Source organism: Dasypus novemcinctus, chromosome 3 (genome assembly GCF_030445035.2).
Source record: "Dasypus novemcinctus isolate mDasNov1 chromosome 3, mDasNov1.1.hap2, whole genome shotgun sequence".
Lineage (NCBI taxonomy): Eukaryota > Metazoa > Chordata > Mammalia > Cingulata > Dasypodidae > Dasypus > Dasypus novemcinctus.
This window is the reverse complement of record NC_080675.1, coordinates 61,807,534-61,835,230: the sequence shown is the minus strand read 5'-3', so window position 1 is coordinate 61,835,230 and position 27,697 is coordinate 61,807,534. Positions and strand designations below refer to the sequence as shown.

Here is a 27,697-nt window from a genome sequence, read left to right as displayed (position 1 = left end):
AAAGGCAGAAGAATCGGCATAGTGAAGGTCAGAGGGAGCAGTTATGATTTGCCCAAAGAGAAAACTGTTAAGAGCTAACCTCCAAAGTCAAAGTTTAGAGGGGCAGTTTGAAGTTTTATGAGATGCTTCCTGCTGGGGGTACTTAGTCTTCATCCTAAAGGGACCTGGTCCAAGAAGTCTTCCAGTGCTGCCCTGATAAACTTTTTTTTCCTGGAGAGTCTGCAAGAAACAGAAGTGCCCCTTTACCATGCAAATTTTCCCCACCATTCCTGATGATGGTAGTGGTGGGGAAAGTTGGGGATGAAGGGAAAATTTTATTCAGACACTTTTATGGGAAAAAAAACCACAACAGACTATTTTCCACTATATATTGCCACCTAAAATACATCTAGGCATTGAAGAATACAATCTGGCATTTCACAAAGTAGATCACTTCTATGAAGGCCTCCTACAGAAAACGGATACGTCACTTTTATAAGTTACTTGACTCATTCATTTTCCAAGTGGGGGTCACCTCTCAGAAGGGTCTCCTAAATCTTCAGATTAAGTTAAAAGCTTACCCTTACATTGGTACAAGACAGAGTACAGGCTCTATCAGAATACTTACCACTGTCTCAAAATTATATGCTCTGCTAGACTATAACTAACTTCAGGGTGACAACCACATCAGTTTATCTTCATACCTGCAATGCCTAATGCCGTGCATAGCATATGGTAGAGAGGAAAATACTGGTTGAAACAAAAAGAAAAAATACCCATTCTGAGTCAAATATAGGGCAGCAGGAACTCTTCAGGAACTGTTACCTTGGGTAAATAACCAATTTCTTCATTTACAAGATATAAAATATTATAAGAATGTAAGGACCATGATGGCAGCACAAGAAGCTCAAGGGTGTTGTTCCCCCACAGAATCTTTGAACAATAAGCAAAAACTGGGAGAGCCACCTTCCTTAAAACTCCAAAAACAAAACCCAGCTAAATATTGCAGTAATTGGTCAAGCGTCAAATCAAAGAACATGTAGCTTTTAAAATGATAGGAGAGGGAAACGGACTTTGGCCCAGTGGTTAGGGCGTCCGTCTACCACATGGGAGGTCCGCGGTTCAAGCCCCGGGCCTCCTTGACCCATGTGGAGCTGGCCCATGCGCAGTGCTGATGCGCACAAGGAGTGCCATGCTACACAGGGGTGTCCCCCGCGTAGGGGAGCCCCACGCGCAAGGAGTGCACCCATAAGGAGAGCCGCCCAGCGCGAAGGAGGGAGCAGCCTGCCGAGGAATGGCGCCGCCCACACTTCCCTTGCCGCTGACGACAACAGAAGCGGACAAAGAAACAAGGCGCAGCAAAAGACACAGAAAAAACAGACAACCGGGGGAGGGGAGGGGAATTAAATAAATAAAAATAAATCTTTAAAAATAAAAAAATAATAAAATAAAATAAAATAAAATGATAGGAGAAGCTCATGACACTTTTGCTGACCACTCCCCCACCTCCTCCCCAGACCAGTTCAGAGTCAGCCTGAGCATCCATAGTAGGTCCTTGACCATGTTCCAGGGGGAACCAGAGTAACCCCTATGCACATACTGGGATGCCTGTGCATCAATCTATCGGTGGAACCCTGAAAGACTGAACCAGGAAACTCCTCTCTGGCTCACCCTCCCAGAACTTGCCCTGAAGGCAAAGAAGCAGCCTGCAGACAGCTAAAGCTATATAAGAAACAATTAAGTCAAAGTGCCCTGGGGCAAAGGCTACCTGTATACAACAGAGTACCCTGGAAGGGAAGAAAGTCTATTTCCCAGGGAGTAGAGGGGACATTCAAATTCCTGTAAGCAGGGGACTTCCTAGGGCCACAAGCAAGCATTAGCCCAGGACATGACCCAAGCTCAGTAAAGATGGAGACAACCCTGCACTTTACAATAGGCTTGGGGTGATCTTCTTGATAGGAGGGCTAACCACTGAAGGAGAACACTAGTCAACACAGAGACAAATTGCAAAGACTATGTAAGGTGATTTTGAGTTGGTTTATTTGATTTAGTTAGTTCATGAAACTCAAGGAAATCTCAGTCATATTACTAGCTGTATACAAACTTAAGGAGCAGACAGTCCAGGACTAAATCTCAGTTAACACTTTAAAATATTAAAATATTACAAGACAAACAAAGAAACAGGATATGATGACCCATACAAAGGACCCAGATAAAAATACAGAAACAACCAATGAGACAGACCAGACTGACCATACCAGACAAAGACTTTTTAAAAATGAGCCTCAATGTGCTCAAGGAGATAAAGGAGAACACAGAGAAAGAACTAAGGATTCCAGGAAAACAATGAAGGGACAATATAAGAATATCAAAAAAGAGATAGACATTTTAAAAAGGAGCCAAAAAGAAATACTGGAATGGAAGACCACAATATTGAAGTTAAAAATTCCCCAGAGAGTTTCAACAACAGATTGGAGCTGAGAGAAAAAGGAATCCATAAACTTGAAGACAAGTCCATTGTAATGATTCAGGCTATGGAGCAGAAAGAAACAAGAATAAAAATAAGCAAATAGGGAAGCAGCTGTGGCTCAACTGATAGAGCGTACACCTATCATATGGAGGGTCCAGGGTTCGATACCCAGAGCCTCCTGACCCTTGTGGTGAGTTGGCCCACACACAGTGCTGCTGCACGCAAGGAGTGCCATGCCATGCAGGGGTGCCCCCTGTGTAGGGGTGCCCCATGTGCAAGGAGTGCACCCTGCAAGGAGAGTCGCCCCAGGTGAAAAAAATGCAACCCGCCCAGGAGTGGCACCACACACACGCAGAGCTGATGCAGCAAGATGATGCAACAAAAAAAAGTGACACAGTTTCCCAGTGCCACATGACAAAAATGCAAGCAGACACAGAAGAACACAGCAAATGGACACAGAGCGCAGACAACAGGGGGAAGGGGAGAGACCTAAATAAAATAAATCTTAAAAAATAAACAAGCAAATAGAGCCTAAGAGAACTGTGGGACACTACCACGTGTATCAATACATGCATTATGGGAGTTCCAGAAGGAGAAGAAAATAGAAAGGGACAGAAGGAATAGTCAAAGAAATAATGGCAGAAAACCTCTCAAATTTAACAAAGATACCCAACGAACCCCAAACAGGATAAATTAGAAGAGAATCACACCCAGACACATAGTAGTCCAACTGTCTGTATTAGTTAGGCTCTCTAAAAGAAGGCTTATAGACCAATGGAATCAACTTGAAAGCTCAGAAATAAATTCTGGCATCTATGAACAACCAATTTTTGGACAAGGGTGCTAAGTCCACTAAATGGGGAAAGAAGAGTATTTTCAACAAATGGTGCTAGGAAAACTGGATATCCATGTGCAAAAGAATGAAGGTGGACCCCTACCTCATACCATAAAAAATTAACTAAAAATGGATTAAAGATCTAAAGATAAGCATCATCATTCACTGCCATGGCAGATGGCCCTTCTCTGGAGCTGGTGTTTCTGCGTGATGGAATTGGACTCAGAGGGGATCTCTTTTCACAAGACTTGCATGCTACTTTAATGGAATTGTAGTTGGTGCTGGGATTTTAGATATATTTAGGGGATTTGAATCTCTGGACTGATAATATGACACCCAGGCCCAGAGCCTCAACAGACTTCAGCTCCTACACTTTGATTTATTGGACTTACCCCACTCAGCTAACATCGAGTTGAAGAAGGTCAACCACCACACCATGGAGCCTAGAGTGTCTACAACTGAAAGCAGGAGGAGTGCATCCAGTATCCATGTGGAATCTAAGCCCCCACTTGACATAGATGTGCAATGGACACAATCAATCCAATGACCACAGAGAAAATGTGGAATGGGTGTGGGAAGGGTAGCCATAGTGGCTGCTGGGTTTGGGGAATGGGAGGAAGAGATGAGATGTGGAGGCGTTTTCGGGATGAGGAGATGTCCTGGGTGGTGCTTCATGGACAATTACGGGACATTGTAGACATTGTAGATCCCCCCAGGGCCCACTGGATGGAACGTGGGAGAGTGTGGGCTATGATGTGGACCATTGACTAGGGGTGCAGTGATACTCAGAGATGTACTTACCAGGTGCAATGGATGTGTCACGATGATGGGAGAGAGTGTTGCTGTGGGGGGAGTGGGGGGTGGGGGCGGTGGGGTTGAATGGGACCTCATATTTTTTAATGTAATTTTTAAAAATAAATAAATAATAATAAAAAAAAGATAAGCATCATCAGAATTGTATTAGGCAACTGTTTCTTAGACTTTACACCCAAAGCACAAGCAACAAAAGGAAAAAATAAATAGGGCTTCATCAAAATTAAAATATTTGGGGAAGCAGCTGCAGCTCAATCAGTTGGGCTCCTGTCTACCATACGGGAGGCCCTGGGTTCACGTCCCGGGGCCTCCTTGTGAAGGCAGGCTCGCCTGCACGCTGCGGAGAGCCGCCAGCCTGCAAGCACCAAGGAGAGCTGACTCAGCAAGGTGACACAACGAAAAAAAGGTGATGTAATTTAAAAATTTTTTAATTTATTATTTCTCTCCCCTCTCCCCTTCCCCCTCTCCCTCCTCTCCCATCTTCCTTCCCCGGTCTCCCCCTGCCCAAGTTGTCTGCTCTCTGTGTCTATTCGCTGTGTGTTCTTCTATGTCTGCTTGTATTTTTGTCAGCAGCACCCGGAATCTGTGTCTCTTTTTTTTGTTGCATCATCTTGCTGCATCAACTCTCTGTGTGTGTGGCACCATTCCAGGCAGGCTGCACTTTTTTCACGCTGAGGGACTCTCCTTACAGGGAGCACTCCTTTCACGTGGGGCTCCCCTACGCGGCGACACCCCTGCATGGGGCGGCACTCCTTGCACGCCATCAGCACTGCGTGTGGACCAGCTCATCACATGGGTCAAAAGGCCCTGGGTTTGAACCTTGGACCTCCCATGTGGTAGATGGATGCCCTGTCTGTTGGGCCAAATCTGCTTCCCTATGTAATTTTATTATCTATGCAAGAATACTTCATTTTCTCTCTCTTCAGACCTGTGAGGATCACATGGTCAAGTGCAGAGAATAATATCCAGCCTCATGCTTAAACTTTACAATGTGAGAAAAGGCTTTTCTTACCATAAAGAACACTATAAAGCATCACAGCTTCTTTTTCCTGTCTCTATCTTTAAATCTCCTTACAAGGATATGCAACTGACAACAGTCAATCAGCTGGAATCTTCCAAACTCCCCAAATTTCAGTACCACCAGCAAACCTGGTTCTTTCAAACTCTGCAACAAATATTGTTTTTATATCATGACCAAATCTACAGTGGGTCAGCAACTCAGATGATCTCCCTCCCTCCCTCCCTCCCTCCTTCCCTTCCTTCCTTTCCTCCCTCCCTCCTTCTTTCTTTCTTTTTGACACAATCTTAAAGTTTACAATAACTTTTTATCAGCAAATATAAAACAGAAACACATCATGTGAAAAATCAGCAAGACTTTTTGAAGGAGATTATAGATTACTTTTATTCTCAAATGGAAAGGAAATACTTCATAGGAACAGGTCAGTGAGATTCAGACATCTTAGTTTCACAACCAAATTTCATCAAAATCACAAAAAGCTATGAAACAGCAAAAGGCTTAGTACAGTTTCAGGAAGCACTCAAAAGTTTATATAAAGCACAATATAGATAAGGGACAGGAAATGAGTTTAATATCTTGATTTTAATTGTAGCTTTTTTTCTTCCTTGAAGGATGAAATCAGGCTAAACAACCAGCTCTTTATGAGTTGTTCAAAACTCTGGTTTTACAATATCCTAGAAAATCTCTCCCAAGTTTTCAAATAGCCTGTCTTACTACACAAAGGAATTGATACGGATTAAAGGAAATAAACAGAATAAAATAATGAGTTACGATAAAGCATCGGGGGGAGCAGATTGGGTCCAATGGATAGGGCGTCCACCTACCACATGGGAGGTCCAAGGCTCAAACCCAGGGCCTCCTGACCCATGTGATGAGCTGGCTCATAAGCAGTGCTGATGTGCACAAGGAGGGCCGTGCTATGCAGGGGTGTCCCCCACATAGGGGAGCCCCATCAGCAAGGAGTGTGTCCCGTAAGGAGAGCCGCCCGGCACAAAAAAAGTGCAGCCTGCCTAGGAATGGCATCGCACACACAGAAAGCTGACGCAGCAAGATTACACAACAAAACGAGACACAGATTTCAGGTGCTGCTGACACAAGAGGACACAGAAGAACACACAGCAAATGAACACAGACAGCAGACAACTGGGGGGGGCAGGAAGGGGAGACAGATAAATAAATAAATAAATAAATAAATAAATAAATAAATAAATAAATAAATAAATAAACAAAGCAAGCATCAGGAAAAGGGAAAATATAAACCAGGGGGAAAGAATACACGTAACTAAATAACTCTAATTATCTTAATAGTTATCAGGAAAAAGTCCTCAAGTATTTCAAAATAAAACTAACTTGAATTCAATCAGTTAAATGATTCACAATGTCAGTCACCAGAATTCAATCAGTTAAATGATTCACAATGTCCATAAAATAAAAACAAGCCAGTTGTGCCCAGGAAGAAAAAAATATTAGAAATGAGGTCTGAGAGAAACATCTGTGGATTTTCAAAGTGAGACACTGTGCAACATAGTAAATAACGTACGTCCTCAACCACATCCTTATAATAGAGGCAACAATGAGTGACACAACAACTACTTCATAGACTGATACCAAAAAACTAACACATAATCCAGAGAATAATCCAGATTTGGGGAGGGCAAAAATCCAGATTGCGGAGGGCAAAACACTGCAATGTAGGTACACCACTCTAAGGGCCTGGAGAGATGCAGAGGAAAGACCAACCTGTGTATTCTCAAGGGTATGTCCCATACCTAGTGTTTCTCTAAAAAAGCTTTTGATAAACATTTCCTGGTTTTCAGTTCAAGGTCACACTCTAAGACAGGTAATGTAGAATCCAGTTATTATATACTGTCAATTAAACAGTGGGGCTGGGGGACCAGGACATAGGGCCACTCATTGGAGTAGGGCTGGGGACTGGGGTGACAGCCTCCGATGAAAGCTGACATGTAAGAGTGACCATTATATTATTCTTCATGTTATCTTCATGAAAAACAGAAAAATCTGTTTTTACCCAGAGCAATCCACCCTTTACACATGGCAGCCTTATCTTCAAAAAATACAGATCAGAAACTATAGCTATCCTCCTCAAAAATTTTCAGTGGCTCCCCATGCCTACTGGATAAACTTGTCATTAGCATGAATGTCAGGTCCTCCATACAGGACTAATCCTGTCCTTCCAGTCTTATCTATCTACCGTTATCTCCCTACAAGCTCTGTGCTCCAACCACACCTCACTGCTCAGTGCCTTCCAAAGATTACACCGTTTCACACTTACTCTTGCCTTTGCTTATGTCAGTTGACCTGGTATTTTCTCATAGGAAAAGAAGAAACAAGGTGTCCTGAGTTTGTGGCAATGCTCTCCCCTGTAACTTCACTGCCTCTGTGACAAGGCTATCATACTGTTTCTCTATGATATACTCACCCTCAGCCTCCACGTTACAGGACTGAGCCATGAGTGAAAATGTGCCTTTGAACACATGTGTGGGGGTGGGTGAATTACTTACCCTACAATACGGCTCCTTCTTTTTTATATCCTCCTGTGGGATCAGCCTCAGGCCCGGGACACCATTTTGCAGGCCTCTCTCATATAGAGCCCGAAGCCTAGGAATTTCTTCTTGTTCAACAGCTACTATAAGCTTGAAAAAAGAGATTAAGAACATGGATGTAATTAAACATATCAATAAAAAAGATAGTGAAAATCATAAAATATTGGGTGACTCAAGTTACATTGTTTTTCCTAATATATCTACTTCTTCCTTTCTTCATTACCTCATTTTCTTCCCCCACCAAAAAAAAAGCTGTCTTAAGAAAACTATAGGATGACAAATCTTTCCAAAAGGTGAGATGCAGTCTCAAATTACACATCTGCTATTACATCCCTAAGTGAATCTTGGCCACAAGCCATTAAAATTACCACTTCTCAATCCCAGAGAGACATAGAAGCACAAGGTTCTTAGTCTTCAAATTTTTTTCAGGACAGAATGGCCTTCTTATATCTGTGTGAGAATATGAAGAAATGCCAGTATATCAAATGACAGCCAATATTCAGTATAATGGGATGTCACTAACAGAAAACTATCCATTTTATAACCTGGAATAAAATATATTATAAAATATTTTCTAATGCATTCTACTACATAGGAAAAATAGTACTTAAGACTAACTTTCTATTTATTTCTGGGCAAAGTATCTGCTTGAGGTAAAGTTTCTTCCTACTTAATGGCTTCTAGCAAAGAAAGACATGCATGTTCACAGGTACACGTGACTTCACAAGTCACTATTGTATAGCAAAGAACTCACTTTCTTGAGGTAATACTTTTTTTAAAAAAATGTTTAATGTAACTTTTACTTTTTCCCCCCAAAGACTGATTTATTTATTTCTCTCCAACCCTCATTGTTTGCATTTACTGTGTCTGTTTGTTGTGTGCTGGTCTTCCTTTTAGGAGGCACCAAGAACCAAACCCAGGACCTCTGCTGAGGGAGGGAGGCATCTAATCGCTTGAGCCACCTCTGCTCCCTGCTCTGCTGGATCTCTCATTATGTTTTCCTCCTTGTGTCTCTTGTTGCACCATCTTGTTGCATCAGCTCACCATGCCTGCCCATTTGTGTCAGCTCTCTGTTGCTCGTTTTCTTTTTTTGCCTCTATGAACATAGGTGTGCAAATATCGCTCATTTTCTTTAGGAGGCATAGAGAACCAAAACCGGGACCTTCCATGTGGTAGGCGGGAGCTCAATTTCTTGAGCCACATATGCTTCCCAAGGTCATATTTTAAATCAACAAATAACCTCAACAATAGAAGTGGTATTAAAGGACATTATCCAGAAAGTGAAAAGACAAAGCAGAAAATGGGAGAAAATATTTGTAAATCATGTAGCTGATAAAGGCCCAGAATCCAGAATATATGAAGAACTCTTACAACACAATAACAATGAAACAGTTTTACATCGTTTTTTTTTTTTATTTAAGATTATGATAGGACCATTTTCACACAGCATTAAAAAAATCTTCATAAACATCTTTAAGGTAACAACGAACTTTTACTCTTAAAAATATATGGAAGGAGGAAAACGGACTTTGGCCCAGTGGTTAGGGCGTCCGTCTACCATATGGGAGGTCCGCGGTTCAAACCCCGGACCTCCTTGACCCGTGTGGAGCTGGCCATGCGCAGCGCTGATGCGCGCAAGGAGTGCCATGCCACGCAAGGGTGTCCCCCGCGTGGGGAAGCCCCACGCGCAAGGAGTGCGCCCGTGAGGAAAGCCGCCCAGCGTGAAAAGAAAGAGCAGCCTGCCCAGGAATGGCGCCGCCCACACTTCCCGTGCCGCTGACGACAACAGAAGCGGACAAAGAAACAAGACGCAGCAAATAGACACCAAGAACAGACAACCAGGGGAGGGGGGGAAATTAAATTAAAAAAAAAAAAAAAAATTAAAAAAAAAATATATGGAAGGAGTGACATCACAGAAACGGCAGTAGGGAGCTCCAAGAATCAGTTCCTCATTGAAGTAACAATGGCAAAAATTGACAGGAAAAAAAAGGGGGGGGGGGGGAGTCTGGAATCTAATAAGCTTACAACAACCAGGGGAGTGCTTACTGAAGAAAGAGATTGCTAAATTTTGGGTTCAAGCATTTAAGGAAATCTCTCCGGTCACTGGCTGACCACTGATGCAACAGAACAGAGGCTTCAATGATAAAGAAGACAATGAACGCTGTCTTTGCAATAAACAGTTTAGAAAAGTCACTATACAAAGAGATGACTGGAGCTATCAATAACCACCCAATCCTGGGGAAGGAGAGAGTTTGATTTCAGTAGCTACAAGGAAAAAAGAAATTGACAGAAAACATCCCTGAGCAAGCCCATAAGTTGGACTCACTAGACAAATATAAGTCAGTTGCCACGGAAGCAGACTTGGCCCAGTGGATAGGACGTCCATCTACCACATGGGAGGTCCACGCTTCAAACCCTGGGCCTCCTCAACCCATGTGGAGCTGGCCATGCGCAGTGCTGATGTGCGCAAGGAGTGCCCTGCCACGCAGGGGTGTCCCCGTGTAGGGGAGCCCCACACCAAGGAGTGCGCCCCATAAGGAGAGCCGCCCAGCGCAAAAGAAAGTGCAGCCTGCCCAGGAATGGCGCCGCCCACACGGAGAGCTGACAAAGCAAGATGACGCAACAAAAAGAACCACAGATTCCTGTGTACTGACAACAACAGAAGCGGACAAAGAAGATGACTCAGCAAATAGACACAGAGAACAGACAACTGGGGTGGGGAGGGGATGGGAGAGAAATAAATAAATAAATACCTTAAAAAAAAAATAAGTCAGTTGTCTTAAACATGCTCAAAGAATAAAGGAAACCATGGACAAAGAACTAAAGGAAGCCAGGAGAATAATGTACAAATTGAGACTATCAACAAAAAAAGGGAGTATAAAAAGCAACCAAATAACCTAAATAAACGGAGCTATATCTCATGTTCATGAATTGGAAGACTTAATATTGATTAGATGTCAATACCACCCAAAGCAATCTGCAGATTCAGTGCAATCCCAATCAAATAAACAGCAGCCTTTTTTGCAGGAATAGAAAATACAATTATCAAATTCATATGGAATGGCAAGGGGCCTAAAAACTATCTTTAAAAAAGAACAAAGTCTGAGGACTCACAATTCTAATTTCAAACTTACAACAAATCTACAGTGACTGAAGGTGTGTGGTACTGGTATAAGGGCAGAAATATAAACCAATGGAAGACAACTCGGAGTTCAGAAATAAGCCCTACATAATTATGGCCAAGTGATTTTCAACAAGACTGCCAGGTCCAGTCAATGGGGAAAGCACAGCATCTTCAACAAAAGTGCTAGGTACAAATGGTTCTGATAATGGGGTCAATTAAACAAGAAGACATAACTATAAATATATGTGCATCTAACAGCAGAGCCCTAAAATATATGACGCAAATGTTGACAGATTTAAAGGGAGAAATAGATGGTTTTGCATTAATAGTAGGGGACTTCAACATACCACTTTCAATAATGGATAGAACATCTAGATAGAAGATCAATAAGGAAATAGAAGACTTGAATGACATTTGAACCAACTAGACCGAGGAGACATATATACAGAACACTTCACCCAAAGCAGCAGAATACTCAATCTTCTCTAGTACACATGGATCCTCTGCTGGGTCACAAAACAAGTCTCACTATATTAAAAAATATCGAAGTCATACAATCTATCTTCTCTGACATCACAGAATGAAGCTAGAAATCAATAACAGAAGGAGGACTGTAAATTTCAAAAATACATGGCAATTAAACAATGTATTCTTCAACAGCCATTGGGTCAATGATGAAATCACAAGGGAAATTAGTAAATACTTTGAGGCAAATGAAAATACAGGGAAGCAGACTCGGCCCAGTGGTTAGGGCGTCTGCCTACCACATGGGAGGTCCGTGGTTCAAACCCCGGGCCTCCTTGATCCATGTGGAGCTGGCCCATATGCAGTGCTGATGTGTGCAAGGAGTGCCCTGCCATGCAGGGGTGCCCCCTGCATAGGGGAGCCCTACGCACAAGGAGTGTGCCCCGTAAGGAGAGCCACCCAGCGTGAAAGAAAGTGCAGCCTGTCCAAGAATGGCGCTGCATACACGGGGAGCTGACACAACAAGATGACGCAACAAAAAGAAACACAGCTTCCTGGTGCAGCTGATAAGGATAGAAGTGGTCAGAAGAACACACAGTGAATAGACACAGAGAGCAGACAACTGGTGGTGGGGGAATAAATAAAAAAATAAATCTTAAAAAAAAAAGAAAATACAATATACCAAAATTTATGGGATGCAGCAAAGGTAAAGCGGAGAGGGAAATTTATAGCTCTAAATGATTATATTAAAAAAGAAGACGGATCTCAAATCAGAGACCTAATCTTAGAACTGGATCTAAAAAGGAAGAGCAAACTAAACCCAAAGCAAGTAAAAGGAAGGAAATAAAGATTAGAGCAGGGATAAATTAAATAGTGAAAAACAAACAAAAAAGAACAAAAAATCTAAAAGTTGGGTCTTTGTAAAGATCAATAAAATAAACTTTTAGCCAGACCAACGAAGAACAAAAGAGAGAAAGGATGCAAATAACTAAAATCAGAAATGATAGGGGGAACATTACTCCTGACACCACAGAAATAAAAATTATAAAAAGATACTACAAGCAACTGTACATGAACAAATTAGAAACAATTGCCTATACTGACTCAAAAAAGAAATAGGGGAATTGTAAGAAGATGGCATTGGACTAACAGGCAGAGCTGAATGCTTTCACTAAAACAACGGAGAAAGAGCCAAAAGCTGATTGAGGGACCTGCTTTGGGGGTCAGCAGACCATGACAGTGCTACACAACTCCCAGGAGGGTGAAGGACAGAGAGATCAAGAAGCCAAAACAACAAACGGTGAGTTACCAAGCCCCTGCCATGGCTGGAAAGGGTTCCCCTTCTTCACCCCAAGATATTAAGCTGGGGTAAAACTCCTGGCTCACTGCAGCTGATGGACGGGAACAGACATCTTCCTCCCTATCAGCTGTTTCAAGTAAAAAGGGAGGAGTAGTCAGGAGGTTTTCTTCAGTGAATTTGGCCAGCAGAGCCTACTCTGAATCTCCATTCACCACAGGAACAAAGGAAAGCCAAGATTGAAACATATCCATGTAAAGGTGAGCTGAGAAACACCACCTGCTGGCCAGACTGGAAACTACATGGACAAAACTATTTTCTGTTCTCTCCATAGCCTAACCCCTAGGAGAAAATCTGTGCCCCATCAGTGAGTTCTAGGCCAGATTTTGAAAACCTAAGCTGGGCAATTCTAAAGACTTAGAATAAATTGAACCAAATATCAAAGAAGAGCTGTGAGAAAAAAAAAGAAAAAGAAAAAGAAAACAGTAGGCAAGAGAGAGAAATTGGCTATCAGAGTAAATTCACCAACATATTCAGATGCCTAGACATCAGCAAAAAACTTCAAACCACACTAGGAAAGAGGAAGAGATGGCCCAGCCAAAAGAACAAACCAAATATCCTGAAGAGATACAAGATTTAATACAATTAATCAGTGACAATCACACAACTCTCCTAAGTCACTTCAAAGAATTTAAAGAAAATATGACTAAAGAAATAAAGGATATTAAGAAGACACTGGGGGAAGCGGACTTGGCCCAATGGATAGGGCATCCGCCTACCACATGGGAGGTCCGCGGTTCAAACCCTGGGCCTCCTTGATCCGTGTGGAGCTGGCCCATGTGCAGTGCTGATGCACGCAAGGAGTGCCGATCCATGCAGGGGTGTTCCCCGCGTAGGGGAGCCCTATGCGCAAGGAACGCACCCCATAAAGAGAGCTACCCCGTGCAAAAGAAAGTGCAGCCTGCCCAAGAATGGCACCACACACACGAAGAGCTGACACAACAAGATGAACGCAACAAAAAGAAACACAGATTCCTGGTGCCGCTGATAAGGATAGAAGCCAGTCGCAGTGAATGGACAGAGAAAGCAGGCAACTGTGGCGGGGGGGAGGGGAGAGAAATCAATAAAAAATAAATACATCTTAAAAAAAGAAAAAAAGACACTGGGAGAGCATAAAGAACAATTTGAAAGCCTGCAAAGAAAAGTAACAGACCTTATGGGAATCAAAGAAACTATGCATGAGATTAAAAATACATTAGAGGGAAGCAGACATAGCTCAACTGATACAGCATCCACCTACCATAGGGAGAGTCCAGGGTTCAATACCAGGACCCCTGACCCATGTGGTAAGCTGGCCCACGTGCAGTGCTGCCACGTGCAAGGAGTGCATACTGTGCAGGGAGCCCCCACATAGGGGTGCCCCACGCACAAGGAGTGCACCCCACAAGGAGAGCCACCCCACGTGAAAAAAAGTGCAGCCTGCCCAGGAGTGGCACCATACACCCAGAGAGCTAAAGCAGGAAGACAATGCAACAAAAAAGAGATGCAGTTTCCCAGTGCCGCATGACAATGCAAGCAGATGCAGAAAAACACACAGTGAATGCACACAGAGAGCAGACAACAGGGGGGAAGGGGAGAAAAATAAATAAAATAAATCTTAAAAAAAAAAACAGCCCATTCTTTAAAAAAAAAATACATTAGAGGCACATAAGACCAGATTTGAATTGCTTGAAGACAGAAGAACAGAAAGAGAAGAGAATGGAAAAAATGGAAGAGTCTCAGGGAACTGAATGACAACACAAACTGCACAAACATTAGCATTATTGGTGTCCCAGAGGAAAACTGAATGGAAAAGGGGCAGAAGGAATATTTGAGGAAATAATGACCAAAAACTTCCCAACCCTCATGAAAGACATAAATTTAAATATCCAAGAAGGACAATGCATCCCAAAATAATAAATCTGAATGACCTACCCTGAGACACCTACTATTCAGAATGACAAATATCAGAGATAAAGAGAGGATTCTGAAAGCAGCAAGAGAAAGCAAACCATCACATAAAAGGGAAACTTAAGATTAAGTACTAACCTCTCATCAGAAACCATGGAGGCGAGAAGGAAGTGGTATGATGTATTTAAGGTATTGAAAGAGAAAAACTTCCAGCCAAGAATTCTGTATCCAGCAAAGCTGTCCTTAAAAAATGAGGGTGAGTTCAAAGTCTTCATAGCTAAACTGAAACTGACAGAATATGTTACCCAAAGATCAGAATTACAAGAGACACTAAAGGTAGTGCTGCAGCCTGAAAGGAAAAAACAAGGGTGAGAGATTTGGAGAAGAGTGTAGAAATGAAGATTATTAGGAAGGTTAAACTAAATGGTAAAAAGATGGACAATAAAAGGATATGACAACAGACAGCCAAAGGACAAAATGGATGAATTAATTAATGCCTTTACTGTAATATAATTGAATGCTAATGTCCTGAACTCCCCAATCTAAAGACACAGACTGATAGACTGGATTTTAAAAATATGAACTATCTATAAGCTGTCTACAAGAGACCCACCTCAGACATAAGGAAACAACCAGGTTAAAAGTGAAAAGTTGGAAAAAGATATTCCATGGAATAATAACCAAAAAAGAGCTGAAGTAGCAATACTTGTATCAGACAAAAGGTATTTTAAACGCAAAAAGTTATACGGGATGAAGAAAGTCATTATATATTAATAAAAGGGGCAATTAACCAAGAAGAAACAACTATACTAAATATTTATGTACCTAACCTGAGTGCCCCAAGATATATGAGGCACAAACTGGCAAATTGAAGGGAGAAATAGATGTCTCTACAATAATAGTTGGAGAATTCATATTGTCTCTCTCAGCATTGGATAGAACATCTGGACGGAAGATAAACAAACAGAGAACTTGAATAATATGATAAATGAACTAGACCTAACAGACATCTATAGAGTACTACACCCCAAAAGAGCAGGATATACATTCAAGTGCTCATGGATCCTTCTCCAAGACAGATCTTATGTTGGGTCATAGGACAAATCTCAGTAAATTTAAAAAGATTGAAATCATGCAAAACACCTTCTCTGATCATAATGCAATGAAGCTGGAAATCAATAATGGGCAGAAAAAGGGAAAATTCATAAACACATGAAGATTGAACAATACACTCAAATAATCAGTGGGTCAAAGAAGAAATTGCAAGAGAATTCAGCAAATATCTTGAGATGAATGAAAATGAGAACACAACATTCAAAACCCATGGGACAATACAAAGGCAATGCTGAGAGGGAAATTTATAGCCCTTAATACTTAACTAAAAACTAAGGAAGAGCTAAAATTGAAAATCTAACTGCACACCTGGAGGAACTAGAAAAAGAACAGCAAACTAATCCCAAACCAAGCCAAAGAAAAGAAATAGTAAATATCAGAACAGAAATAAATGAAATCAAGAACAACAACAACAAAAAATAATAGAGAGAATCAACAAAACCAAACGTTGGTTCTTTGAGAAGGTCACCAAAATTGGCAAACCCTTAGCTAGACTAACAAAGAAAAAAAGAGAGAAGAAGCAAATAAATAAAATCAGAAATGAGAGAGCTGGGAACATAACCACTGACCCACAGAAGTAAGAGAGATCATAAGAGCACATTAGGAACAACTGTATGGCAAAAAACTAGACAATGTAGAAGAGATAGACAAATTCCAAGAAACACATGAACAATCTATACTGACCCTAGAATAAATAGAAGACCTCAAAAATCCAATCACAGGTAAAGAGACTGAAACAGTCATTAAAAATTTTCCAAAGATGAAAAGTCCAGGACCAGATGGTTTCACAGGTGAATTTTACCAATCATTCAAAGATGCTCTAATATACCAATCTTGCTCAAGCTCTTCTGAAAAACTGAACAGGAAACAATGCTACCAAACTCATTCTATGAAGCCAACATCATCCTAATACCAAAACCAGATAAAGACACTAGAAAAAAAATTATAGACCAATTTCTCTAATGAATATAGATGCAAAAATCCTCAACAAAATACTCACAAAACATAACCAAAAGCATATTAAAAGACTTACACACCATGATCAAGTGGGTTTTAACCCAGGTATGCAAGGGTTGTTCAACACAAGAAAACCAATTAGTGTATTAAACCATTTTAATAAATTGCAGAAGAAAAATTACATGATCCTCTTGACTGATACAGATAATGCGTTTGACAAAATACAACACTCTTGAAAAAACACTCCAAAAGGTAGGAATAGAACAGGGGTTTTTAACTTTTTTTGTTCAATGGACCCCTTTGCCAGTCAGGTAAAAGCCATGGACCCCTTACTAAGCCCACACTATACTGTGTATTATTTAATAAATATAGCACACCTGCACCAACACATCCCCACAAGAATAATGTTTCTATGAATTTCAATTCAAGCTCACGGACTCCTGGTTCAGAATCCCTGGAATAGAAGGAAGCTGTCTAACAGCATAGTAAAGTGCATATATATATGAAAAGCCTACAGCTATCATTGTGCCAATGGTGAAGGACTGAAAGTTTTCCCACTGAGATGGGGAAAAGACAAAGATGACTACCATCACCATTGTTATTCAATATTGTGCTAGAGGTTCTAGCAAGAGCAATTAGGCTAAATAAAGAAATAAAAGGTACCCTAATAGGAAAGGAAGAAGTAAAACTTAAAACTTCCACTATTCACTGATGATATGATCCTTTATCTGGAATCTCCTGAAAAACCCACAAGAGAGCTACTAGAACTAATAGATAAGTTCAGCAAAGTGGTGGGATACAAGATTAATATGCAAAAACTAATAGAGTTTCTATACACTACTGATGTGCAATTTGAGGGGGAAATCAGGGAAAAAAATCCATTTATAATAGCAACTAAAATGATCAAATATTTAGGAGTAAATGTAACCAAGAATACAAAGGACCTGTATTCAGTAAACTACAATACATTACAAAGTAAACTGAAGAAGTCTTAAATAAATGGATGTACATTCCATGTTCATGGATTGGAAGACTAAATATTATTAAGACGTCAATACAGAGAAGCGGATTTGGCTCAACTGAAAGAGCATCCACCTACCACATGGGAGGCCCAGGGTTCAAACCCACAGTCTCCTGACACGTGTGGTGAGCTCCCTCACGCACAGTATTGATGAGCGCAATGAGTGCTGTACCACGCAGGGGTGTCCCCCATGTAGGGGAGCCCCACGTGCAAGGAGTGTGCCCCATAAGGAGAGCTGCCCCATGCAAAAAAAACACAGCTTGCCCAGGAGTGGTGCTGCACACATGGAGAGCAGACACAGCAAGATGATGCAACAAAAAGAGACACAGATTCCTGGTGCTGTTGACAAGAATACAAGCAGACACAGAAGAATACACAGTGAATGGACACAGAGAGCAGACAACTGGACAGGAAGGGGGGCAGGAGGGGGGGGGGGGAAGGGGAGAGAAATAAATAATAAATCTTTAAAAATAATAATAATAAACTCAGAGTTCCTTGTCTCAAAGCACACTTACAATTATTAAAAAAAAACCATATATATATATATATATATATATATATATATATATATATACATATATATATATAAATACAACCCAAACTGATTTACAGATTCAAAGCAATCCCAATAAAAATCCCAAAAGCCTTTTTTGAGAAGTGGAAAAACCAATTATCAAAAGTATTTGGAAGGGTAAGGGCCCCCTAATAGCCAAAAGATCTTCAAAAAGAAGGACTTTGTCAAAAGGGTAAAAAGGCAGTCGACTCAATAGGAGAAAATATTTGGCAATCACATATCTGATAAGGATTTAATATCCGTGATATACCAAGAGACCATAAAATAAAAAGACAAACTACCCAAAAAAGACTTGAAAAGACAATTGTCCAAAAAAGAAATATAAATGGTGAAGAAACACATTAAAAAATGTTCAACATCACTAGCAATTAGGTAACTGCAAACCAAAACTACAATGAGGTATCATTTCACACCAATTAGAATGACACTATTAAAAAGACAGAGAACTACAAGTGTTGGAAAGGATATAGAAATATAGGAACACTTATTCACTGTTGATGGGAATGTAGAGTGGTACAGCCACTGTGGAGGACTGGTTGTAAGGATGTTGAATATAGACTTGCCACGTAACCTGGCTAGGTAAATAACCATGAGAACTGAGAGCAGAGACATGAACAGACATCTGCATGCTGATGTTCATAGTGGCACTATTCACAATTGCCAAAAATTGGGAACAACCCAGGTGTCCATCAAGCGAAGAATGGATAAACAAATTGTGGTTTCTCCACACACAATGGAATATTATGCAGCAGTAAAAAGAGATGCAGTGAAAGATATGACAGTATGGATAAACCTGGAAGACATTATGTTGAATGAAGCAAGCCAGACACAAAAGGACAAATACTGCACTATTATGAATTAAATACACTGTGTAAACTCATGGAGTGAATAATTAGAATAGAGGTCACCAGAACATAGATGGAGGGCAGAGAATGGAAAGCCGAGGGCTAATCTGTGCAGAATTGGTAAAAAGACTGTTTGTAAATCTTTGGAAATGAATAAGAATGGTGAAATCATATCATGGAGTTTGTAACTAGCACAGCTATTATATGGGTATGACAATGGTTTAAAGGGAAGGCCTAAGGTCATGGAGAAGGAAAGCTAAAAAACTGTAACATGGGACTGCATAAGATAGTAAAACCTCATAAAATACAAATATGGGTGAGATTACATATGTAAGACTGTTTTTTACAAAATAAAACACAAATATACTAGAGAGAAGGAAAAAGAATAGCATCTATGTACAGCAGGGGAAGCATAATGAGATTGAGAAGTGATGAGGTTTTTTTGTTTTTTTAAAATTATTATTGTTGGACTAATGAAAGTGCTCTAAGAATGACTGAAGTGATGAATGAACAAATATGTGATTATACCAAATACCACTGATTGTACACTTTGGATAGATTTATGCTTTATTAATATGCATCAATAAAATTGATTTGTTAAAAAAAAAAAAAAGAAATAAAAGAGATTTCAATAGACAATAACAAGTAAAGAGATCGACTCTGTCATCAAAAACCTCCCAACTAAGAAAAGCCCAGGACAAGATGACTTCAATGGTGAATTAAACCAAACCTTCCAAGAATTAACACCAATCTCTGCTCAAGGTCTTCCCAAAAAATGAAGAGGAGGGAACTTTTCTTACTCATTCTACAAGGCTAATATCACTCTTATACCAAAGCCAGATAAAGATACCCAAAGAAAAGAAAATTACAAACCAATGTCTCTCATGAATAGAGATGTAAAGTTCCTCAACAAAGTACTAGCAAACAGAGCCCAACAGTAAATTAAAAGAATTATACACCAGGATCAAGTGAGATATATCCTAGATATGGAAGGGTGAGTCAACTTAAGAAAAACAATTAGTATAATATAACGCGTTAATAAAACAAAGGAAAAAACCTACCTCAATTATCACAGAAAAGGCATTTGACAAAATCCAGCACCCCTGCTTAATGGAAACACTTAAAAACTAGGAATAGAAGGAAACTTCCTCAACATGAAGAAGGGAATGTACAAAATCTGAGTTTGAAGGCTTTCTTTTCAAATCAGGGACAAGATAAAAAGTTGCAGGGTACAAGATCAACAAACAAAAATTAGTAATGGTTCTATACACTAGTAATGAACCATCTGAAGAGGAAGTCAAGAAAAAATTCACTTACAATGGCAACTAAAAGAATCAAATATCTAGAAGTAAATTTAATTAAAGATTAAATGACTTATATATGGAAAACTATAGAACATTACTGACATTAAAGAAGACCTAAATAAATGGAAGGACATTCTGTATTCATGGATTGGAAGACTAAATATTGCTAAGATGTCAATTCTACCAAAGCACTTTAAAGATTCAACACAATCCTAATCAAAATTCTAAAGTCTTCATTGCAGAAATGGAAAAGCCAATCATCAAATTCTTATAGAAGTATATAACATAAACAGTGATCCCTAATGTAAACTGTGGACTATGGTTAAGAGTACAATTGTAAAAATATTCTCTTACCATTTGTAACAAAAGTACCAAACTAATGCAAACTCTTAATAATGGGGACAGGTGTATGGAACCTCAGTATTTTCTGCAAGAGTTTTCTGCAAACCTAAAACTTCTCTAAGTTAAAAAAAAAACTAAAAAGAAAAAAAAAATCTTATGGAAGAGTAAAGGACCCCAAAAAAGTCAAAGCCATCATGCAAAAGAAGAACAAAGTTGGAAAACTCATACTTCTCTATTTAAAACTTATTACAAAGTTATAGTAATCAAAACAGTGTGGTCCTGGGATACACAAAGCAATGAAATCAAACTGAGAGTTTTCTGAAATAAACACACTTTTGGCCAAATAATCTTTCACAAGGGTGCCAAGTTTACTTAGTGGGGAAAGTATAGTCTCTTCAACAAATGATGCTGGGAAACTGGAGAGCCATATGCAAAAGAATGAAGGTAGATTCCTACCTCACACCATATAAAAAAATCAACTTAAAATGAATCAAAGATGTAAATATATGTACAAAAAGTATAAAACTCCTAGAAGAAAACAGAGGAAAATTTTCAGGGAAATATGTTAGGCAGTGGTTTCTCAGACTTCATACTAAAAGCATGAGCAACAAAACAGAAGACAGATAAATGGGGCTTCACCAAAATTAAAAACATTTGTGCTTCAAAGGATATTAACAAGAAAGTGAAACAAAAACCTACCGAAAATATTTGCAAATCATGTATCTGGTAAAGATCCAATATCTGGGTATATTAAGAACTCTTAGGACTCAACAACAAAAAGATAAACAACCCAACTTAAAAATGAACACAGGATTTATAGAGACCTTTCTCCAAAAAAAAATATACAAATGGCTAATAAGCACATGAAAAGACAGATAGATGCTCAACATCATTAGTCATTAGGGAAATGAAAATGAAAATCACAATGAAATACCACTTTTCATCCAGTAAAGATGGCTAAAATTAAAAAGACAAGATGTGGATGTGGCTCAAATAGTTGAATGCCTGCTTCTCACATGGGAAATCCTGGGTTCAGTTCCCAGTGCCTTCTAAAAACAAGCAAAAAGTAACAAGTAAAACAAACAAACAAAATTCAGAGGGAAGCGGGTGTGGCTCAAGTGACTGGGCTCCCATCTACCATATATGAGGGCCAGGGTTCAGTTCCCAGGGTCTCCTGGTGAAGGCGAGCTGGTCTGCGCAGCAAGCTGGCCCAAGCAGAGTGCTGGCCCACGTGGAGTGCTGGCCTGCGCAGGAGTGCTGGCCAGCACAGAAAGCTGGCATAACAAGAGGGCACAACAAAAAGAGACGCAGAAGAGAGACAATAAGAGATGAAACAGACCAGGGGGCTGAGGTGGTACAAGAGATTGAGCACCTTTCTCCCACTCCAGAAGGTCCCAGGATCGGTTCCCCGTGCTGCCTACAGAGAAGACAAGCAGACACAGAAGAACACATGGCGATTAGACACAGAAAGCAGACAACGAGCGCAAAACAATGAGGGGGTGGAGAAATAAAAAAATAAATCTTAAAAAAAAAAAAACCCAACTCAGGGGAGCCAATGTGACTCAGTGGTTGAATACTGGCTTCCCACATATAAGGCCCTGGGTTCAATCATCAGCCCTGGTACCTTGAGAGAAAAAACAAACAGATAATAACAGGTAATGGTGAAGTTGTAGAAAAATGGAAATCTTTGGTCATTGGTGAGGGAATGTGAAATGATGCAGCCACTTTGGAAAAAACTTTGGGAAGTTCCTGAAAAGAAAGGAAGAATTGGGAAGCAGATGTGACTCAAGTGATAGAGCTTCCACCTACCATATGGGAGGCCCTGGGTTCGATCCCTTGGGCCTCCAGGTGAAAAAGAAGAAAAAGCATGCCAGTGCCTGCATCATGAATGCAAGTGCCCGCATGGTGAGCCAGTGCCCATGCGAATGCCTGCGTGGTGAACTGGTGCCCATGCCAGAGAGTCACGCAGCAAGATGATAACACATCAAAAGAGAAACAAGGGAAGAGGCAAGGTAAAGCACAGCAGAAACCAGGAAGTGAGGTGGCACAATTGACAGGGAACCTCTCTCCACATCAGAGATCCCCAGGATCAATTCTCAGTGAATCCTAGAGGAGAGAAAATGAGAAAAGAAGACAACACAGACAGCAAAAACAGCAGGGTGGGAGGAGGGGAAGGGGGAAAAGATAAATAAATTTAAAACAAAAAAAGAAAAAAAGAAAGGAAGAATTATGAAGTTACCATATGACGAGCAATTCCACTCAAGAGAAATGAAAACATAGGTCCACCCAAAAACTTGCAAACAAAATACATAGCATTATTCATAATAATCAAAAAGTGGAAACAACCCAAATGTCCATCAACTGATGAATATATAACAAAATATATCTATATGATAGAAAATTATTTGGTCATAAAAAGAAATAAAGTACTGATTCTTGCAGGAGCATGGATGAATCTTGAAAACATTATGTTGAGTGAAGAAAGCCAGTCACAAAAGACCACATATTGTATGATTTCATTTATATGAAATGATATACAATTGGAAAACCCACAGAAACAAAAAGTAGATTAGGGGTTGCCACAGGCAGGAGGGAGGGAGGGAGGAATGGGGAATGACTGCTAATGTGTATGGGGTTTCTTTTTTTGGGGTGGTGAAAATGTTCTAAAATTAGATAGTCACTTTAAAAGGGTGACTTATATGGTACATAAATTGTATTTCAATAAAGCTTTTATTAAAGGAAATACATGGAGTTATACTCATACAATTTTTAAATTTTATTCCCTGATACTAGATTTTGTAAACTGCATAGATACAAGAAAGAGAAAGCAAGATATTTTCAAAAATTCAATATCAAACATCACTAAGAAAATGCTATTTCTAGTACTCACCAGATGCAATGGATATGTCTTGATGATGGGGGAGAGTGTTACTGTGGGGGGGGTGGGGGCGGTGGGGGCGGTGGGGGTGAATGGGGACCTCATATTTTTTGAATGTAATATTTTTTAAAAAATGAATAAATTGAGTAGAATTTGAAAAAAAAAAGAAAATGCTATTTCTAAATATGTCAAGGCCCAAGTAAAATTTCATACCTTGCCACATTGCTTGTAGGAAATTTTCTTTTGGTTACAGTACTCATAGATGAGAGCTGCGCCTTTTACACATAATTTAGCTTTCAGAGACCCGGGTATATAGTAAACTCCACTATGTATAACACCACTGTTATGTCCAGTCTGGTGAATAGCTACAGAACACAAGAAACTGAGTAAGAGAAAATACAGCATTTCCAAAAACTTAACAAGTAGGGGACAAATGTGTATTTAAGCTATTAGAGACCGTATCATTTAAAATTCTGCCTGAATTCATTTTTATAGCAGAGCGCTGAGAACTTCTAATAGTCATCCCCTGTCACTCCCCTCAGCCAGTCTCTGATTTCAACTACCACTTTGGTGCAGACTCACCTCTCACTACCAACAGACCACTTCAAGAGACTGCACTATGGTTCTCTGCATTGTACCCCAAGGACTTTTCGAATGTGTTTGTGTGTATGGATGGGGGGACATCAACCCCTAGGGGCAATCCTTAACTAATAGGAGCAGGAACTGATGGATAATTGAGCACAATCCTGGGAAACATCACACAGCTCCTAAGAGGTCCCAGTGGAATCAAGGTCACAACAGCAACCTAGATAATGCACCCTTATGTTGCTTTTCCCCCTTCCCTGTATTATTCGTCCCACTACCTCAGCCTTGACTCCTGAGATAATCACTCAAATAAATCACCTATACCCATGTTTCTGTGTCAGACTCTGCTTTCAGGAGAACGCAATTATCTTTACAGATAATTCAGCAAAATGAAATGACATATGGCAAAATAAGAGGAAATTTCAAAATGAGAAGGTTCTCAGATAAGTCTAGAGAACACCACATAAACATACATACCTAAATCTTTCTCCTTTTCTAGAACACCAATGGAAAGGGCTGGATGCTGCAGGATGAGTGCTCTGGCCGAGGCAAGTCCCACAATTCCACCACCAACAATGACTACATCAAAAGAACTTTAAGAAAAAGTCCCTTTAAAATAATGCATGTTTATAAGAGATGCCACCAAGTTTCATATGCATAATTTTCATCAATGGACAATTAAACTATTAACTTGTAATTGCTAAAACCATATATTTATTAGACTTTGTGCTATTTGGGTTCATATTCATGAACAAACCCTTAAAAGTTACATACATTGTGCGTAAATAGTATAATAGCGTTCACCCTACTGGTAAGCCAGCTGGCTGGTGGCCCAAGCCACTCTAAATTTCCACAGTGTTCAGTCTGGGCTGATGTTTCATTTTCTTGTCTGTTCAAGCAAATACCATACAATGGGTTGGCTTAAACAATGGTAATTTATTAGCTCATGGTTCTGAGGCCAGGAAAAAGTTCAAAATCAAGTCTAAATAAAGGTGATGCTTTAGTGATCCTGGGTCGCATGGCACATGGCAATGCATATAGCAGCCTTTCCTGGCCTCTTCCTTCTCTTCCAGGTTCCTCTGACCTTCAGCTTCTTGCTTCCTACGCTTTTTCTCTCTGTGTCTGGCTTTCATTCTGCTAATAAAGAACTCCAGTAAGAGGTTTAAGACCCATCCTAATTGGGGTGTACCTTAACTGAAGTAACCTCATAATAAAGTTCTGTTTACAACAGGTTCACACCCACAAGAATGGATTAAGTTAAGAACAAATTTTTCTGGGGTACATACAAACCATGACAGGTGGCTATATCAGTAACTCCTTTGTTTAAGCATCATACTCTCCTCTATAGTCTGCTCCTTTAAAATTCAAGTAGAGTATTATTGAGGGCAGGCTAACACATTAAGACCCTAACACTTTCGTGTGCAAGAATTTATGGCTTTTTTTTTTTCTGTTGAGAAGGAAATAGCCAGTGATATCATTAAACCTTAGGGAAATAAATGGCCCAGAAAGAGGCTCAGAACCCAATTTTAGCCATCACAAACTTATTACACAGCCATTCAAAAAATTAGAAAAGGCATGTTTGGTTTAACTATGCCATTAGAAGCTTAAAAGATTCCCTTTAGCACTGACTTCATGCTAAGTATAGGTTTTGCTAAATCAAAAAATCTGGGTTTTCTTCACTCGTGTGAAGAAATTTCAGAGTCCAGGGCAGGGATTTCCTTTGAAATGTGATTTGATGTTTCACTTTCAAAATCACTTCCAGAAGAACACAAATTTTATTACATTTGTTACCATGTCTGTGGCTACATCTGGAACCAGAAGCAGCTACTAAGCAACTTAGGGACCAAGCCGTAAGTGCGTCTTCATAAATCAAAACCTGAATGTTAATTAACTTGGGAGTCTTAAGCGCATTAAGATCACTTTAGTGCATGAGTTTTATAACATAGACTGGGAAGACTCCAGGTGGTACTCAACAGGCAGCTCTCATTTGCAGCACCTTTAGACAGTTGGATGAAATGATTACCAAGGTGTGTGTGTGTGTGTGTACGATAGTGAACAATGCCCACACTTAAGAAGTGAGGGTGTAAAATGGGAGTCTGGGTCACTGTGCCAAAAAGAGGTTATGGGTAAATGCTTGTAGCGGACAACTAAGAACTACTAGTGTAGTCTAGCATTAAAGGTAAAGTACTCACGTGCCACTCCACTGTCATTAATTACACTGATTTATAGCCATTTGCCAATTATACAACTTTTACAACAAACAGATCTTTTATGAAATCTAAAGGACATGTCTTTTAAGAATTTCAATAGTGGTTTTTTTTTTGTTTGTTTTTGTTTGTTTTTGGTTTTTATAAAGGGTATTATTTGGGGTAGGAGCTTGCAGATACCAGGCCATAAGGCATAAGTTGCTTCCCTCACCAAAGTCTATTTCATGTGTTGCAGCAAGATGGCTGTTGACGTCTGTGAGGGTTCAGACTTCCTGGGTTCCTCTGGGATCAGGTCCTCTGTTTTCTCCACAAGGTCAGCTGTAGACTATCAGGTGAACAGCTCTGTCTCTTTTCCCAGGACTCCAGCTTAAGACTTTAGCATCAAACTCCAACATCAAAACTCCAACATTAAGAACCCCCAACTCTGTCCTTTGCCATGCCTTTTATCTGTGCCCTAATGATGTGGCCCAATTAAAGCCCTAATCATAACTCAGTCAGGCCCAGGTACAGATCAGATTACAAACATAATCCAACATCTATTTTTGGAATTCATAACCACATCAAACTGCTACACCATTCCTTCTGGCTTGTATTATTTTGATGAGAATTCTGCTGTCATTCTTATCTTTGCTAGTCCGAATATAATGTGTCAGTTTTATTGGATGCTTGTATGATTTTTTTGTCTCTACTTTTTATTAATTTGATTAATATGGTTTTCTTCATATTTCTTCTTCTTTGGGTACTTTGAGCTTCTTTCAAAAATACAGATGAAATGAAGACATTTCCAGACATATACAAGCTGGTAGAATTTATTGCATAGGAGACCTGCACGAAGTTGTGGGCTGGCAAATACTTAACAACCCACCTGCTAGGTAATCAAGCCCATATTAGTAGCATTCTCCAATTTCCATGGTGTCAGTACTCTCACTATAGTCAATTTCTTCTATAAAGCAGACATCTCTAAATGTAGAGTAAGGGAAAGATGGACACAATGGCTCTTGTTAGCCTATGAGAGCTGACTTCAGCACACCAATGAAACCACAAAAATGTTTAAAAGAAGTCTCAGACGCCATCTTGCCCCATCTCCTCTCTCAATAGTGTTTTAAATAGGCTTTCTATTCCCCTCAAACCTCCAGAATCTACCCCCAAAGTAGGGATTCAAAACATTTACAAATACTTAGGATACTGGAATATTTATGACATAGCCATATTTTATGTACTTTTCTTTTTTCTCTACCAAGGTGATATCTATATCAAACTATAAGCTAAATATTCTATAAGGACCAATGGAAAGAAGGCATGTGTGTGTATGCACATACGTACACGGAAGAAGTATCTTTCATACTATTTTCCTTT

The 27,697-nt window shown here is 39.9% G+C and overlaps 1 protein-coding gene across 1 annotated transcript in view; it reads right to left on the bottom strand.

Annotated features, from left to right (window-relative positions):
- The window catches only part of L2HGDH (L-2-hydroxyglutarate dehydrogenase), a 64,313-nt gene that overhangs the window by 33,327 nt on the left and 3,289 nt on the right, over positions 1 to 27,697 (bottom strand). Inside the window, exons 2-4 of the mRNA XM_004454119.3 lie at positions 24,612 to 24,727; positions 23,763 to 23,914; positions 7,638 to 7,769 (exon numbers count right to left, since the gene is read on the bottom strand). Of these exons, the coding sequence (XP_004454176.1) occupies positions 7,638 to 7,769; positions 23,763 to 23,914; positions 24,612 to 24,727 (400 nt within the window). The remainder of the gene's footprint in view (positions 1 to 7,637; positions 7,770 to 23,762; positions 23,915 to 24,611; positions 24,728 to 27,697) is intronic.